This window comes from Lissotriton helveticus, chromosome 1_1 (genome assembly GCF_964261635.1).
Source record: "Lissotriton helveticus chromosome 1_1, aLisHel1.1, whole genome shotgun sequence".
NCBI classification, from domain to species: domain Eukaryota; kingdom Metazoa; phylum Chordata; class Amphibia; order Caudata; family Salamandridae; genus Lissotriton; species Lissotriton helveticus.
This window is the reverse complement of record NC_136057.1, coordinates 706,312,269-706,327,364: the sequence shown is the minus strand read 5'-3', so window position 1 is coordinate 706,327,364 and position 15,096 is coordinate 706,312,269. Positions and strand designations below refer to the sequence as shown.

Sequence of the window (15,096 nt, the reverse complement as noted above, 5' to 3'; positions counted from 1 at the left end):
GGTCTAATTCCATGGATGATACTGACAGTAATTGACAAATTCTGGATGTCTGTGTATTATTATCAGGAAATGTTTATACAGGATTATGCCACACATTAAAATCTGTTCTCTCAACATTGGTGGGTTAAATGATTGTAGAAAGCGCCAAAGATTGGGCCACTTTGCCAGGTATAATAATCTGGATATTCTGTGTCTGCAAGAGACCCATCTCCCATGGGCTAGGAGAAACCTATTAAACATAAGGGGTTATGAGCTACTGGCCTGCTCCTCTCAAACTTCAATGGTTAGGGGAGTGGCTATTCTCGCCAAACAAAACCTAGGTGGGGGCAAGGGAGTGAAGGCCGATAGCTCAGGGCGGTGGGTAATAGTCGAGCTGACCCTCGGATATACGCTGTGTACAGTGTATGGGTCAAATTTTGACGATCCAGAGATGTTTGATATCTTAGAGGGGGAACTGGCAGATTGGCCAACACCGATTATAATGTGTGGTGACCTGAATATCTCGGTTGATTGGAATAGGTCAGGTAACTACTCAGGGTCCAAACCAAAAGTGTTTTGGGCCCTGCTCTCACTTATGAGATCACATGGGCTGAAGGACGTTTCGAATGTGAAAGAACCTACCGACCCAGGCTTCACCTATTTCTCGTTCCCACATCAGAAATACTCCAAGTTGGACTATTTCTTACTCTCCCTAGACAAACTTTGCAAAGCCAATATTACGAAGCTACCCAAATCCATTTCTGATCATAACTCTCTGATATTGACATGCGAGGTGGAAAAAATTGAGGGGAGACAAACAAACTGGTCATTTGAGAGAAAGCTTCTCTCGGATGACAGGTTTGTGGGACATCTCAGACAATGGGCTAGGGAGTTTTATGAGATAAACCGCTTTAGCGCCTCCCGCAATATAGTTTGGGAAACTTTTAAGGCTTCTCTGCGGGGTGAGACAATAAGCTGCTCAGCGAGACTCAGGAAGGAGGATAAGAGGAAAGTGGAGACTCTAATTGGGGAGCTAGGATCAGCAGAGGAACAACATATCAAGGAGATAAGGCAGGGGGCCGATGGTCAGGCAACCCAGAACAGTATGGCTACCATAAAAGCTGATCTCCAGAGGACAGTGATACAGAGGGAGACTAGAGAGTATCAATCAACTAGAGCAAAGCGCTACGAGACGGGAGAACAGACAGGAAGGGCATTAGCACTTCAGATTAGGCAGGAGAGATCTAAAAACTCGATCTCCAGTATTCAAGAAGACGGGATCGAATATACAGAGCCAAAGGAGATACTGAGAGTTTTCCAGACCTTCTATAAAAAATTATATGATGAAGAGGGTGGGAGGATTGCACAAAATCCAGTACATGTAGATATTGGTTCAGTATTAGAGGAACATAGTAGGGAGGCGTTAGAACGTGATCTGACTAAGATAGAGATAAAGGAGGCACTGCGGGAATTAGCAGCCGGTAAGGCCACGGGTCCTGATGGGATTCCCCTCGAAGTATATAAATGCTTAGAGGAGGAAATTGCCCCAATCATTTTGGACTTATTCAACGGCATAGTATGCACTGGCCTAATCCCAGAATCCTGGAAGGAGATTAATATAGTTATATTCTATAAAAAAGGGAAACCTAAAACTAATCCTGGATCATATCGTCCGATTTCTCTTAATAACGCAGATACGAAACTATACTCAAAGGTCTGGGCTAGGAGATTGGGGGGGGATCATAAGCCGTCTTGTCTCCCCGTGGCAGCATGGGTTTGTGCCAGGTCGAGGCACAACGGACCATACAAGACGAGCTATTGCACTTTTCGATGCCCATGCTGCCTCGGGTAGAGATATGGTCATGATCCTCCTCGATGCTGAGAAAGCATTCGACCGCGTGGCCTGGGAATGTCTGTGGGACACTCTGGCTGGAAGAGGGTTCGGGAATAAGTGTATGAGGGCTATCAGGGCGATGTATAACGAGCCGGTTGAGAGGGTTATGGTCATGGGTCAAAGATCGGATGAAATAATAATCAGAAGAGGAACTCAGCAAGGTTGCACTTGCTCCCCGATTTTGTTTTCATTATACATTGACCCCCTAATACAGAAAATTCTGGCTTCTGAGCTGATCGCCCCAGTAATACTAAACGGACATACCACCAAACGTCTAGCATATGCCGATGATCTGGCAATTATAACAACGGATCCCCAGCATGCTATGGTCTAGCTATGCCAATTGGATAAGGATTTTGGTAGACGCTCAGGCTATCGCCTGAACGAGGAAAAAACACAGATCATAAGCACGAGTAATATTACCAAGTTGGATCAAAAATATGTGGAGTCAGCTGTGTATCTGGGTGTTAGGGTAAATGCAGATGTAAATAAGATCATTGTAGAAAATTATCTACCTCTGATAGATTCAATTGAAAAGGAGCTTAAAAGGATAGATGTATTACATCTATCATTGATTGGTAGGGTAAATGTCCTGAAAATTCTCTACCTGTTCCGTGCTATCCCCCTATTATTGGAAGAGGGGATGATCAGGAAAATAGAAGCAGTATTTATTCGTTTTATCTGGCAGTACGGGAAAATTAGAAGGTCGATTTCCCGTATGTCCTTACCACTTGAAAGGGGTGGCCTGGCGATGCCAAATCTTAGGCTGTACCACTGGACATGTCTCCTGGTTCAAATGAATATTCTGTTTCAATATGACCCGGGGGGGACAGAACCCCAGCCAGGTAATCATATTCTCCCCTCCATTTTTGAACTTTTAATAGGGAAGAAAGCTGCGGGGTTACTAATGCGTGAAGTTGACCGTAGATTCTATAAGAGAGCTAGATTTAAGATCTTGATGGGGGCTTGGGGGACCTGGAACTCTGTAAGGAAATTCTTGAGTATCCCAAGGATCAATCCTTACATTGACCTTTGGGATTCCAATATCTTTGCCCATTTAGGTCAAAACAGAAGCAGTTGTCTTTGGAGGGTGCTAGGTGTCAGGTGTCTGGGAGATGTTATGGTAGGAAATGAGATCCTCGACTTCACCATATTGCAGCAAAAATTTGGTATCCCAGCAAGCCAGTGATTGCTATACGGGCAAATCGCTCAAACACTTAGCGCAATAAGGCCTAGGATCTCTCTCCAAGCAAACAGTTTAATAGTTGACTATCTGAGAAAGGGGGGTAGTAAAATCAAAATAGGATATAACTGCCTTCAACAAGAGCTGGCTGATGATATGGAAAAAACGGAGACAAATCTGGCTCAGAAAATTGGTGATCCAGATGTCGATCTAGACTTAGCTCTAGTTTTGAATAAAAAGATCTTCCGGTCCACAAATCTGAGGGCCCAGCATTATAAGACTCTTTTTAACCTATATTTCACTCCCTCCAAACTGTTTGCTTGGGGCGCAAGAGAAAATGATAGCTGCCCTAGGTGCAATACGAGCCCAGCAGATCTACTCCACATGTTCTATAATTGCCTGAATCTGACCCCGATAATTAGGGAGATACAGTCTTTTTTGGAGTGGCTGCTAGAACAAAACATCGTTCTATCCCCTACCGTGGTTTTAGTAGAAACTGACGGAAAACTGAGGGCAGAAGGTAGGGCTGAGGCACTTGTTTTTATATCTGTAGCTGTACTTCGTATACTAATCTCTGCTGGATGGAAAGACACCACAGTACCGACATTCCAGCAGTGGATAACTAGGCTCCTTGGAATTCATAACATAGAGGAATGCCTATATGATAGTAAAGGAAAGAAAACACGTGAAATGGGTAAAAACATATGGGCCCCTGTTAAGAAATGGAGGGAATCTAGACGTTAAAAATATAAGTGAAATCTATAGTACGTTGGGATTCCCTCACGCCTGCTTTCCTTTATCTATTTATTTATTTCCCTATTTAATGACCGATCAAATTGCTATTTCGTATTCCATATTTATTGTTGTTAATGTATTTATTTATTCTGACTGTGTAATGTTATTATATATCTGCTGATCACCGTTGTAAACCTCAATTTACCGAAACATCTCAATAATAAATAAAATAAAAAAATAAAAAGGAAGAAGGAGGGGCCGAGGTAGGGGAAAGGGTACAGGAAGACCACAGAATAACAGGTCAGCTTCCCTACCGCCACCAGGTACAGCTTGCTTCTACTGTATGGACCCGTGACACTGGAAAGCAGACTGCCCAAAATAAAAATAAAAATGCGGTAGGCAGGCACACACAGAATAGGGGATAGGACCAACAACAATACCAGCATAATACCCAGCATACAGAGTATAGAAACAATGAACAGCAGGGGTACATGTCCACCGATATGCCTTCAGCACAGCAGGACTGGGCATGGAAGGACGGGTTGGGACAGCAGGACAATAGCTTCCCACCGCCACCCCAAGATTTATTCTAGGGATGCCTGAAAGTGGAAGACTGCCTAATAGCTCCAGCCATAGCAATGGATCAGTCAGGTCCATATGTAAAAGGGACAGTTCTGGGCAAAATTGTTCTGCTGGTAGACTTGTTCTGCTGATAGACTGGCAGAAAGCGGTCAAAATACAAATATACACTCTCATCCTTTTCTTTTTTAGTATGTGTGATCTTGTTCCAATCTACCTTGTCTTCTTGTATTTTTTCTTTTAAGTATTTCACTACTTCTTTGTACTTCTCATCTACTTCATCTCCTGGTGCTCCTCCCATCCCATATATATCACGTTTTGGGGAATACCACCATAAGGCTTATGGGTCTAACGGTGAGTGAAAAGTGATTCATATTTTACTCACTACAGATTCAAATAATGTGACTGGGTCTAAATGTTAAATTGGACATCGTTCTTGTCATCAGTCTTGGATATAATTGTTTTAATGAGGTTTATATTGCACTGAATTCAAACCTACTGATCTGATCTCTCTGAAGTTAGTGCCATGCTGACATGCTAAACAATGTAAAACAAATGAAACAATATTACAGCTCAATCTTAAATATCTATGGTATTTCTCCTTTAAGATAATGCAACCACATGACTATTGCTATATGTTGAAAATTGCTGGGATGTGCCTATCCTATTCCTTGTAGAAGTGGAAACTGTTTTCATTCACTACATGTTGAGTGAAAGTGTTGCACTATGGGCCAGATGTACGACCCATTTTTGCATGCGCAAATGGGTTTGCGACCTGTTTGTGCATGCAAAAATCCTGTGGGCCATGTACTAATACTATTTTGCGAGTTGCAAATAATTTGCGATTCACAAAATAGTGTTTTAGGACTTGCTATTAGGAAGGGGCATTCCCTTCCTACTAGTGACCCCAGAAAGCCATGTAAGAATGTTTTGCGACCCCAATTGAGGTTGCGAAACACTCGCAGTTTTCCACCCTCTTCAAGAGGGTGGTAAAGCACTCGCAAACGGAAGGGGCCCCAAGGGGACCCCTTCCCCTTTGAGAATGCTGGGGAAAATATCTTTTAGGGGCAGGCAGTGGTCCCAGGAACCACTACCTGCCCTTAAAAAATTAAACGAAAATGCAGCCTGTTTCCGTTTAAGTTTTGTTTAAAAGCAGTCCCAGACATTGAGCTCTGCTGAGCCCAGCAAGCCACCATTCCTGGGAGGGCCAGCCGTTCCCAATGAGGTCACAAATTGTGAGTGCATCATGAATATCAATGAGGCATGCAAGTTACAACCCCATTAGGAATCGTAAACAGTGTCTCAGACACTGTTGTACATGGCAATTTGCGACTCGCAATCAAGTGCAATTTGCGAGTTGCAAATTGTCCTGCTCATACATGTGGCCCTAAACCTTTCAATGGAAGAACAAATTATTCTGACATATTTCAATTGCAACACATTTTTAGAAACAGTTGTAAATTACCCCTTCAGGGAGGGTATGCCAAAGATTGTTGGACAATGGGCCTAGCAATTGTATCTGTCAATGTTCAACATCTACCAAGGCTGATCGCCTTTACTCAAAAGGGCATCCACAAAGAAAATGCAATTAGATTGTGTAGATACTGCTGATACACATACAAAACTAGACATCACAAAAAATCTTTTTAGATCTCTGTGTTGATTGGAAATCTGCACATAGATCAAATCTGAAGTCCCCCAGCTTGAAATATGGTGGGGTCTGGAGGAAGAAAACAGGAACCACAATGAAAATATTAAACTAAATGTGATTTATGTCTCTGAACCCATTTGATTCCTTCTGTAATATCACCTAGAAGTTACTGGATAGCAGTCATCCCAGAGGTGATACTTACCCTGCCAGAATAGGCAGCCTTGAGGTGGAAAAGTTGGTGGAGCAATCACTACATTGGCAGAGGTTAGAACTCAGCTGCTAAAGACAGGTGCACCTGGTGGATGTCAACAGTGAGAGAAACTCATGGTCTTTCTAAGAAGGGTAGTAGGGAGTCCCCCATTCGGGAAGAGAAGAACTGGATTTGAACATCTAAATGCCTCCATCAATGATAAACTTTTTAGACAGCTCCAACGTTTGAGTAGAAACCTGGTACTAATGCATCACAAAATGCAGTATAATAAAATCAGTGGGTGTGACTCTTTTTAGACTTTACTCACTTCACTACATAATACTGACTTTGTAATTGATTTGTTGCTTGAATATGATTTTACCTTAAATAATTGAATAGACAAGAGGCTTTTGGCAAAACAGGAACAAGTTGGCTTAATTAAACGCAGCGGCTAGGAGAGTATCAACAGAGGCCCATCTGAAGACAGTCTTAGAGTAGAGAAGTTTTGGCTGCACATATATAAATTTTGTTGGTACAATAAAATACTTTGACATTCTTAAAAAATGTGAAAGAATTCTTAAATAACAAGAAAATCCATCTGATAAGAGGGACACAGATGGCTCTGGACCTCGGGGAAGAGCTAGTGTGGGCCAGTGTGCGTGTCCAGATGTCCGGTGTGATCACCTCATGCGGTGTGCATTTTGTGCCTTGATTGGCTGAGTGTTCCTAACTACATGTAGCATCTAACTTCGTGGTATTTTGGGAATGTGTGCCTTTGGGGAAATTTGTTTTATGGGGAGAATCTCCTCTTTCCTGTTAGTGGCGTGACTACCTATCTGTGAGAACGATCAGGGTTTTCCCTGGGCATGCATTTGTCTTTGGGCTAAGTGTAACCTTACCTGTGACCTGTCAAGTGGTAGGCTTGGGTTTGGGTCGCAGGGCATGTCTGACCATGTTTCCCTGACTTGAAGCTGATGGGGAGGCATCTCGGAAAAATCCGACAGCAATAATAAGAGTTTGTGAGTCTGTGTATGTGTAACATGGCTGTCACTGATATCATATTTACCAATATTCTCATTATTATATGTACAGTTGTTACATCGTACATCAACATTGCATCACTGATATTGACGTTATTATGCAGGCATAAGTTACGGTGTACATTGACATTGAATTTACTGGTATTGACATCACTGTGCGTGCATAGGTTACAGTGTACATTCGCATTGCATTTACTGGTATTGATATCATTGTGAGTGCATAGATGACAGCCTACTTCGGTATTGCATTTATTGGTATTGCTGCTGCTATGTGTGCTTAAAGCATGGTGTACATTGCTATTGTATTAATCAATTTCATCAGATTCTTTTCTAACTCTACTTTTCTGTGCTGTAACACTTAAATAATAATGCTGATTTCAAGCATTTTTTTAAGGTGGGTCTTCCTGTCACATAATCTTATTTAAAACATAAGCAGATTTCAAGTGTTATATTCTTTTAAAAAAATACCTGCATTGACAACAGCATTATAAACATTTGAAATACTTCAGTACTGACCCCCTTTATGTTTTTAGGTTTCCCCAGCACAGCGCTTGCGCTGTGCTTGTGGAAGTTCTTGTATTTAAAATATCTTAAAAGGGGGCTCTTATCAATTCCCAAAGCCAAATTACTGTGTTCATTTGCCTTTGTGTGGAACTTGTTTACTGTTAAATTCTCCTGGCTACACGCATTTACGATACTTCTACTAAAGCTGTTCACACTGTTTCAGCCCTATTCACTGTCAAGATAAGATCTCTTCACAAGGCAGACAGCTTCTAATAGAATGCTGGAATGCTTGCTTTTTATTACTTAGTTGGGTAAAGCAGATGATTTAGCCTTAGAACATTTGTGGCATTTCCTTTTCATGCCAAAGTACCTTTCTTTGCACTTTGTAGCCATTATCAGATAGATTTTTTTCAACTTAATCTATTTGATCATTATGATCAAATTTTAAATGTTGTAATAAAATCACATGTTAAAAAAATATACAAGAGCTTTGCTATATTTTACTACTAAACAGGCATCCACAAGTGCAGTTACCTTGCAGTTAAAAGAGGCTTGACTTGAATGGTGCAGCAGGTGCAGTGGCACTGGGGCTAAAAGCTCTAGGGACCCCACTAAACTCAGATTATTGCTAAATGTTACTACTAAACAAGGCAGTCCCAATTACAGTTATCTAGCAGGTGGTAGGATCATGATTTGAATGTTGCAGCAGGTGCAGTAGCACCAGGACCAAACACTCTAAGTACCCCACTAAATAGCTAATATTGCTATATTTTACTACTAAACAGACAGCCACAAGTGCAGTTACCTTGCAGAGAACAGGGTCATGATTTGAATGATGCAACAAGTGCAGTGGCACCAGGCCCAAGAGTTGTCAGAACTCCTCTAAACACCTCATATTTCCATATTCTGCTACTTTACAGGCAGACATAATTGCAGTTATCTTGCAGTTAAAAGGGACTTGATTTGAATGGTGCGGCAGGTGCACTGGCAGGGACCGGGGCCAAAAGCTCTAGGGACCCCACTAAACACAGAATATTGCTAAATTTTGCTACCAAACAGGCAGTTACAACAAGTTCAGTTATCTAGTATGCACTAGGGCCACGATTTCAATGGTTCTGCAGGTGCAGTGGCACCGGGCCAAAAGTTGTTAGAACTCCTCTAAACACCTAATATAGCCATATTATGCTACTATACAGGCAGGCACAATTGCAGTTATCTTGCAGTTAAAAGGGACTTGATTTGAATGGTGCGGCAGGTGCAGTGGCAGGGGCCGGGCCAAAAGCTCTATGGACCCCACTAAACACAGAATATTTCTAAATTCTACTACCAAACAGGCAGTTACAAGTTCAGTTATCTAGTATGCACTAGGGCCACAATTTCAATGGTGCTGCAGGTGCAGTGGCACTGGGGCCAAAAGTTGTTAGAACTCCTCTAAATACAAAATATTGCTATATTGAACTATTAAATAAGCAGTCACAAGCGCAGTTACCATGCAGGCATTAGGATAATGATTTCAGTGGTGCAGCAGGTGCGATGACATCGGGCCCAAAGTTCTAGGGACCCCTCTAAACACCAAATATTGCAATATTTTACTACTGAGCAGGCAGTCACAAGTGCTGTTACCCTACAGGCAATTGGGTCTTAATTTGAATGGTGAAGAGGTGCAGTGGCACCAGGGACAAAAGTTGTCATAACTCCTTTAAACACATAATATTGCTATTAGATAAATTAATTCTATTATGTTCCTCTTTCATTTCAATTTTCTAAATTTTGCTACTACTTACCCACACTATACCCCTAGTAACAGCACTATATATTGCCTTTTTGTACATAAACATGTCATAACACTTCAACAGACTTTCTGTAACTTATACTGTACAAGTATTGAGCAAGCTACAACTTAAAACAAAAACAGCTTATTATTAATCACATAGGCAAAACCTAATGCATTTACCAATGCTTGTTAATATATGGGGGCAGTGGCTCCGCAGAAGGTGGCCCGTATTATGCAAAAAATGCACAGTCCTCGTCTTAGGGAAGATCCTGTGAGTTAGACATATCATCACTGTTCACCCGATTACATGAAGTTTTCAGTTGTCTACTGCCTAGATGCAGACCCCATGTGGTGAGCAATAGAGCATGTTGCGCAACAACACAGAGTAGTGATGTCGCTAGTTTTTCTATGAAGGTTTTAGGTGGCTGGTCCATCTGTCCCTCTCACAGACGGGGTTAGGAAGGTAGCTATTTATTTTAGAGCCCCTGTGACACCTCCCTGGTCACCAACCTCGGAGAGGTGTAAAATATAGTCCATCTCATATGTGGTTTCTATTTAAATCTTCCATTTAGTGGTGGTTCCGCCCGGTACATACACCGTCATAGGAATGTATGCCGAGTAAGTAGATTTCCCTTATTTGAATGTTGCATGCCACCTTGCTAGTCAGAGAACTCTCCTTTTGGATTCACAGACACTAGCAGTACATAGATTTCCCCATGCAACACAAGTCTGCGAACGTCTTTCAATATGGTGCTGCACATGCAAAATGTACATGTATGTAAAACTTAAATTAGGCTACGTTCAAGCAGGAATTCGGAATATTCATAAATAATGAGCCATGGCACGTGCAGGTAAGAGCAGATGGGCTGTGAGGCAGAGGGGGGAGGGGTGTATTTCGATGGACGATGACGAGGGGGGATTTCAATGGACATTGACGAGAGAAAATGGAATAAATCATTAATGTTGCCTCGTCATCGTCCGTCGAAATCCCACCCCCCCCCCAACTCAGCCCCACCGCTCTTACCTGCACGGGCCGCGGCTGTAAAATATGGCAGTAATTTAAACCTTTAACTTCTCTCTTTTGCTACAGAACCACCCTTGCCTACCAAGAGACCTGTACCTGTTTACGACAGCAGCGGTACCCTGGTGGTTTCCTCCACAACTATCACTATTCGGATGCCGATATGCTACTTCAACGATGACCATGGTCCCATCAAGCACCTACAGGTGCTGGTAGCAGAAGCTGGAGGTAACAGAAACAGCAGCATGTGTTTCTCAGTGACTTTCTTGCAGAGTCCCTCACGTTTGCCTTTTCAAACCTAAAGTAAGCAGCCATGCCAAAACAAATTCCGCATGTCTCATATTTAAGCAGGGTTTCAAGTTTCCCTCTCCAACTTTTTTTAATCAAATTATTCAATTTCACTGAAACTATCCCAGTATATCGAACAGCTGATATCCCCCTCCGCCCCGCATGAAAGTTGGCATGTGTTTTTAAAATCTACAGGTTTGAGATTTTCTTTCATGCGAAGGGTGGCTTACGGTTTAAAACCTGCAAATTCCAGATGTCAGCAACTGCAAACAGATGATGGCAGATGCTTGCAGATTATTACAATGTGTAGCTTATATGGATTGGAGCAGATAACCCAGGGCATACAGTAAAAGCCAAGCTAAAGAAGCATTTAATCTTCAGTGGTTTCCTTCCTGGATGTTTGCACATAAAAATGGAAATGTTGGGGGAATGTTATGGAAACCCAGGTTACTTTTATTTCAAAGGAGGAGTGATTGTTGATTCACATTTTCACACGTACATGAAAAATACACAAATTTATTTGGCTCGTTTCTCCTTATAAGATTCGCCACCGTCTTAGGCTTGGGAGCAATTTAACAAAATTTAGAAGGAGCTATATTCCAAAATGAGACTTATACCTAAAATAATTTAATCTACCCACATATGAAACTAACGATGTCATATATATTTGATTGAGCTTTGCTAAAATGAAAAAAATAAGGTGAGGTATAAGTGATGCATTTGCACGATGAATGAAGGTAAATGTAATATTTAATTTGTGGATTACTGACCATTTATTTTCAGTCTAAAGTTTGTATTTCTAGTGCTCCTGTGGTTTTGGTGCTGTTTATTTCAGCTGATAATCTCCAACTTCCTGGGGTTCGAAATGCATAGGTTTTGTTAAATTACAAGTATTCCGAGTTTTATGTGAATACTATGTGGATTTTGGTGTTTAGCGCACCAAAATCTGCATGTCACGATAGATATCATGCTCTTTTTTTCCCTGTTAAATTCTTGCAGGTTTAAAATGTAACGAACGGTGTGGTCTACTTTATAGTACCTGGTAATTTCTGGGTGTAGTAAACTATGCATAGCTAGAAAAAGCAACCTATCCACAAATAGGGATTTGCAGCAGTGTTGGAAAATCACACCCAGCCCGTAAGTAAGTGCAACATTTTTAAATGAAAGGGTTAATGTCAAAGTTGATCTAGTCCTTACAGGAGATTTGTGTTTTGAAAAAAGGTAGAAGAGGCAAATAACGCTTTCCTATATTCAAGTCAATTTATAATCACCATGTTCACATGTTCTTATCGCCTGAAGCCTTGCTGCAGGTCCTAATAGCCCTGGTGATGTCCCGGTTGGACTTTTCGAATTCAATCTACTACGGTCTCCCTAAATCTCAGCTGTCTAGGTTGCAGATCATCCAAAACCAGGCTGCTCGGCTGGTCTTTAAAATCCCCAAATGGCAGTCGGCCCAACCTCTACTACGCCACCTTCACTGGTTACCAGTGAACGAAAGAATCTCTTTCAAGGTTCACTGTCTGGTTTTCAAAGCTCTCACAGGTCCCGCCCCTGCGTTTCTCAAGTCCCTAATCTCCTCCTACTGCCCCCCTCGTACCTTGAGGTCCACCCACCTCCAGCTCCTTGTCGTCCCCCGTTTCAAACTCTCTAGATCGGGTGGCCGCAGCTTCTCTTGTTTAGCCCCTAAGCTGTGGAACTCCCTCCCCCTCTCTCTCAAGTCATCTTGTTCCCTTCTCTCTTTCAGGAAATCCCTAAACACACTACTTTTCCCCCACTAATTTTTTTTTCTCTCCCTTGTCCCTCCTCCTCTCTTCTTAATCCGATTAGCGCCAGGAAACCTATGGTGACAGTGCGCTCAAGAAATTTGTTATAACATAACATAACATAACACATTTGCCTCCTTCATATTACACTGGGTTATAGATAGAAGGAAGGGATAATAGGTCACTGTGTTTGTCCGTCCTAGAATCAGTGGGTAGTATCGCGTAGCTTCAGATGCCCAAATGGGAAACCCCTAACCCATTGAAACAAATAACATTAACTAGGTGATGGACAGATCTGGAAGGCTAGATCGTCTATCTTTATAATATTGCCAAGTTAGATAAAGATCCAGGATAGTCAGAAATGTTTATGCTTTTATTATCATTGTTCAGATGGACCAGAAAAATGCGTGCAGAGCAAAACAGAAAGACAGTCAACACATGTTTCACCCCTTTCAACTCTCATGCCGGGATCTTTCTCAAGGCTGATAATAAAATTAAATTATTTGCCAATTGCAAAAAGAAAAAAGGGAGGGAAAAGGAAAAGTGGGGCAGGGGGAGGGAGGGAGAAAATGGAAACCATTGGCGTTATCACTGTCACAGGTGCAAGCAGCACAGGGAAGCGCAAGGGAATCGGAATGCCCAACCCAGAATCAAACATGAGTGCAACAATAATCAAATATCCTTGTCAAAGCGTTAAGCAGATTTCATGGTTCAAAAAGAGATTAGTTATCCTGTGTAATAAATAAATACAAATTGTCAGTTGCATGGGTCCCCATTAAAGAAGGTAACAAAATACAATTAAAATGTAAGTATTTTATTTTTAGCAAGTTCAATAAATGGTATTAACACAGTGCCTGTGTTTTTTAGATTGTACTGAATTGTATTTAACCTTTAATTGTAAAACTAAAAATAAAGTATTGTGATATGAAATTCATTTTCTAGAGCACAGGGGTTATTTCTTGATTTCTTTCTCTCTAAATTCATTTTAATCCATATTTTGATTTAAGATAATTGTTTTTGTTTATCTTTTTATATTAATTACTTATGGTGTGGAAATCAGTAATGTGGTGTGTGTTTCTTTCCTCTGAACAATGAGTAGTGTCTCCTGATTAGTAGGCGTCCCCTGAGCACAGCGTCAAAGACCCATCCAGTGGGTGTTAAAACAAATTAGTCAGACTCCAATTCAGTTCAATCTTCTTTTGAGTGAAACAATATCACATTTATTCATATCATTAAAGATTCCATTCATGGGAAACAAACATCCACTCATGTCTTATTTCAGATCATTCATAATATATTAGATTCCGGTCCGATGCATTTCGGGCAGACAGATGCCCTTCGCCAGGGGACCAAATCTGCAACAAATCATAAACAATGATACAATGAGGAAACCAATCAATGAAAATGTTGGTAGTGTTGTAAACAAAGAAAATAACCTGTGACTGAGGTGCCTCCGTGGCAAATGTAGTGCTGAAAAATCCGAAAAGAAATGCGTGAATGAAAAAGCAAAAACAAAAACTACATTTGACCATCTAATATTGCGTTATTCCAGATGGTGACTATATACTGATATCAATGCTAATCAGTTGTGAGATTTATCGTAGAAGTGGTGGGATGCGTGAGAATCGCATGACAGTGAGAAAGCTCATGGCACTGTAAAAAGATGCCATGCCGGTATTAAATAGGTGGATACATGCGGCAATGTGCAGCCGGTCTTAAAATAACACATGGTGACGAAGCAAGCGGAAGAGTTAAAGAGAGAAAATCCCGTGTGTGGACATCATATCGTAGTGACTGGGTGAACCACATGCTGCTATGCGACATGCCAAGATGTTCAAAAGTGCACATACTAGGTTTAAACGCATGAACTGTACTCAAAACGATAGTTCAAAAACATTAAATACTCACAACAACAAAGCGTGTATTCTTGCTCTTCGGACCTATTAAATTAAATTAACAAAGGCATGCTAAATATGCTGAACAGGTCGAGTTCACGGTCAATGTGAACCAAAATTATGAAAACCGAACAAAGAGAACCAGTACTCGTGGTGTGATGTGGTGGGACACGCCGCAATCTGCCTCAAACGCTCAGCTCAGACCAAATGCTCCGAATGCAGCTGATAAGCCAATAAAGTGTAAACGGACTATAGCCCAGTGAAGAATTAGAACCGGTCTCCACCTTGGAGTGGTTACACTCGCAGTGTATGATGAGAATGCTGGGTAAAGAACACAACCGTCCAGATGGCCGACAACTCTGTACGACATCTGTGATTACCAATGGGGTCAATGCCCAAATGTCTTATGTAAACAGGCAGATAAAAGAGAAACCAAAGTGGCGCACAAACTGAACACCAGTTCTAAGAAACCAGTGTAGCCTGTGCATATGATGACATGTCAAAACATGCCATGTCGTGCTGTCATAAATCACCATGAGAGTGGTAATGTTGTGAAAGTCCATGTGTACATGAAGGTTCATCAGAGTGTTGACGTACATA

General features: G+C 41.5%; 1 protein-coding gene across 1 annotated transcript in view; it reads left to right on the top strand.

Moving 5' to 3' along the window:
• The window catches only part of PTPRQ (protein tyrosine phosphatase receptor type Q), a 1,500,794-nt gene that overhangs the window by 1,157,173 nt on the left and 328,525 nt on the right, over positions 1-15,096 (top strand). The window contains exon 48 of the mRNA XM_078647981.1: positions 10,620-10,778. Within this exon, the coding sequence (XP_078504107.1) occupies positions 10,620-10,778 (159 nt within the window). The remainder of the gene's footprint in view (positions 1-10,619; positions 10,779-15,096) is intronic.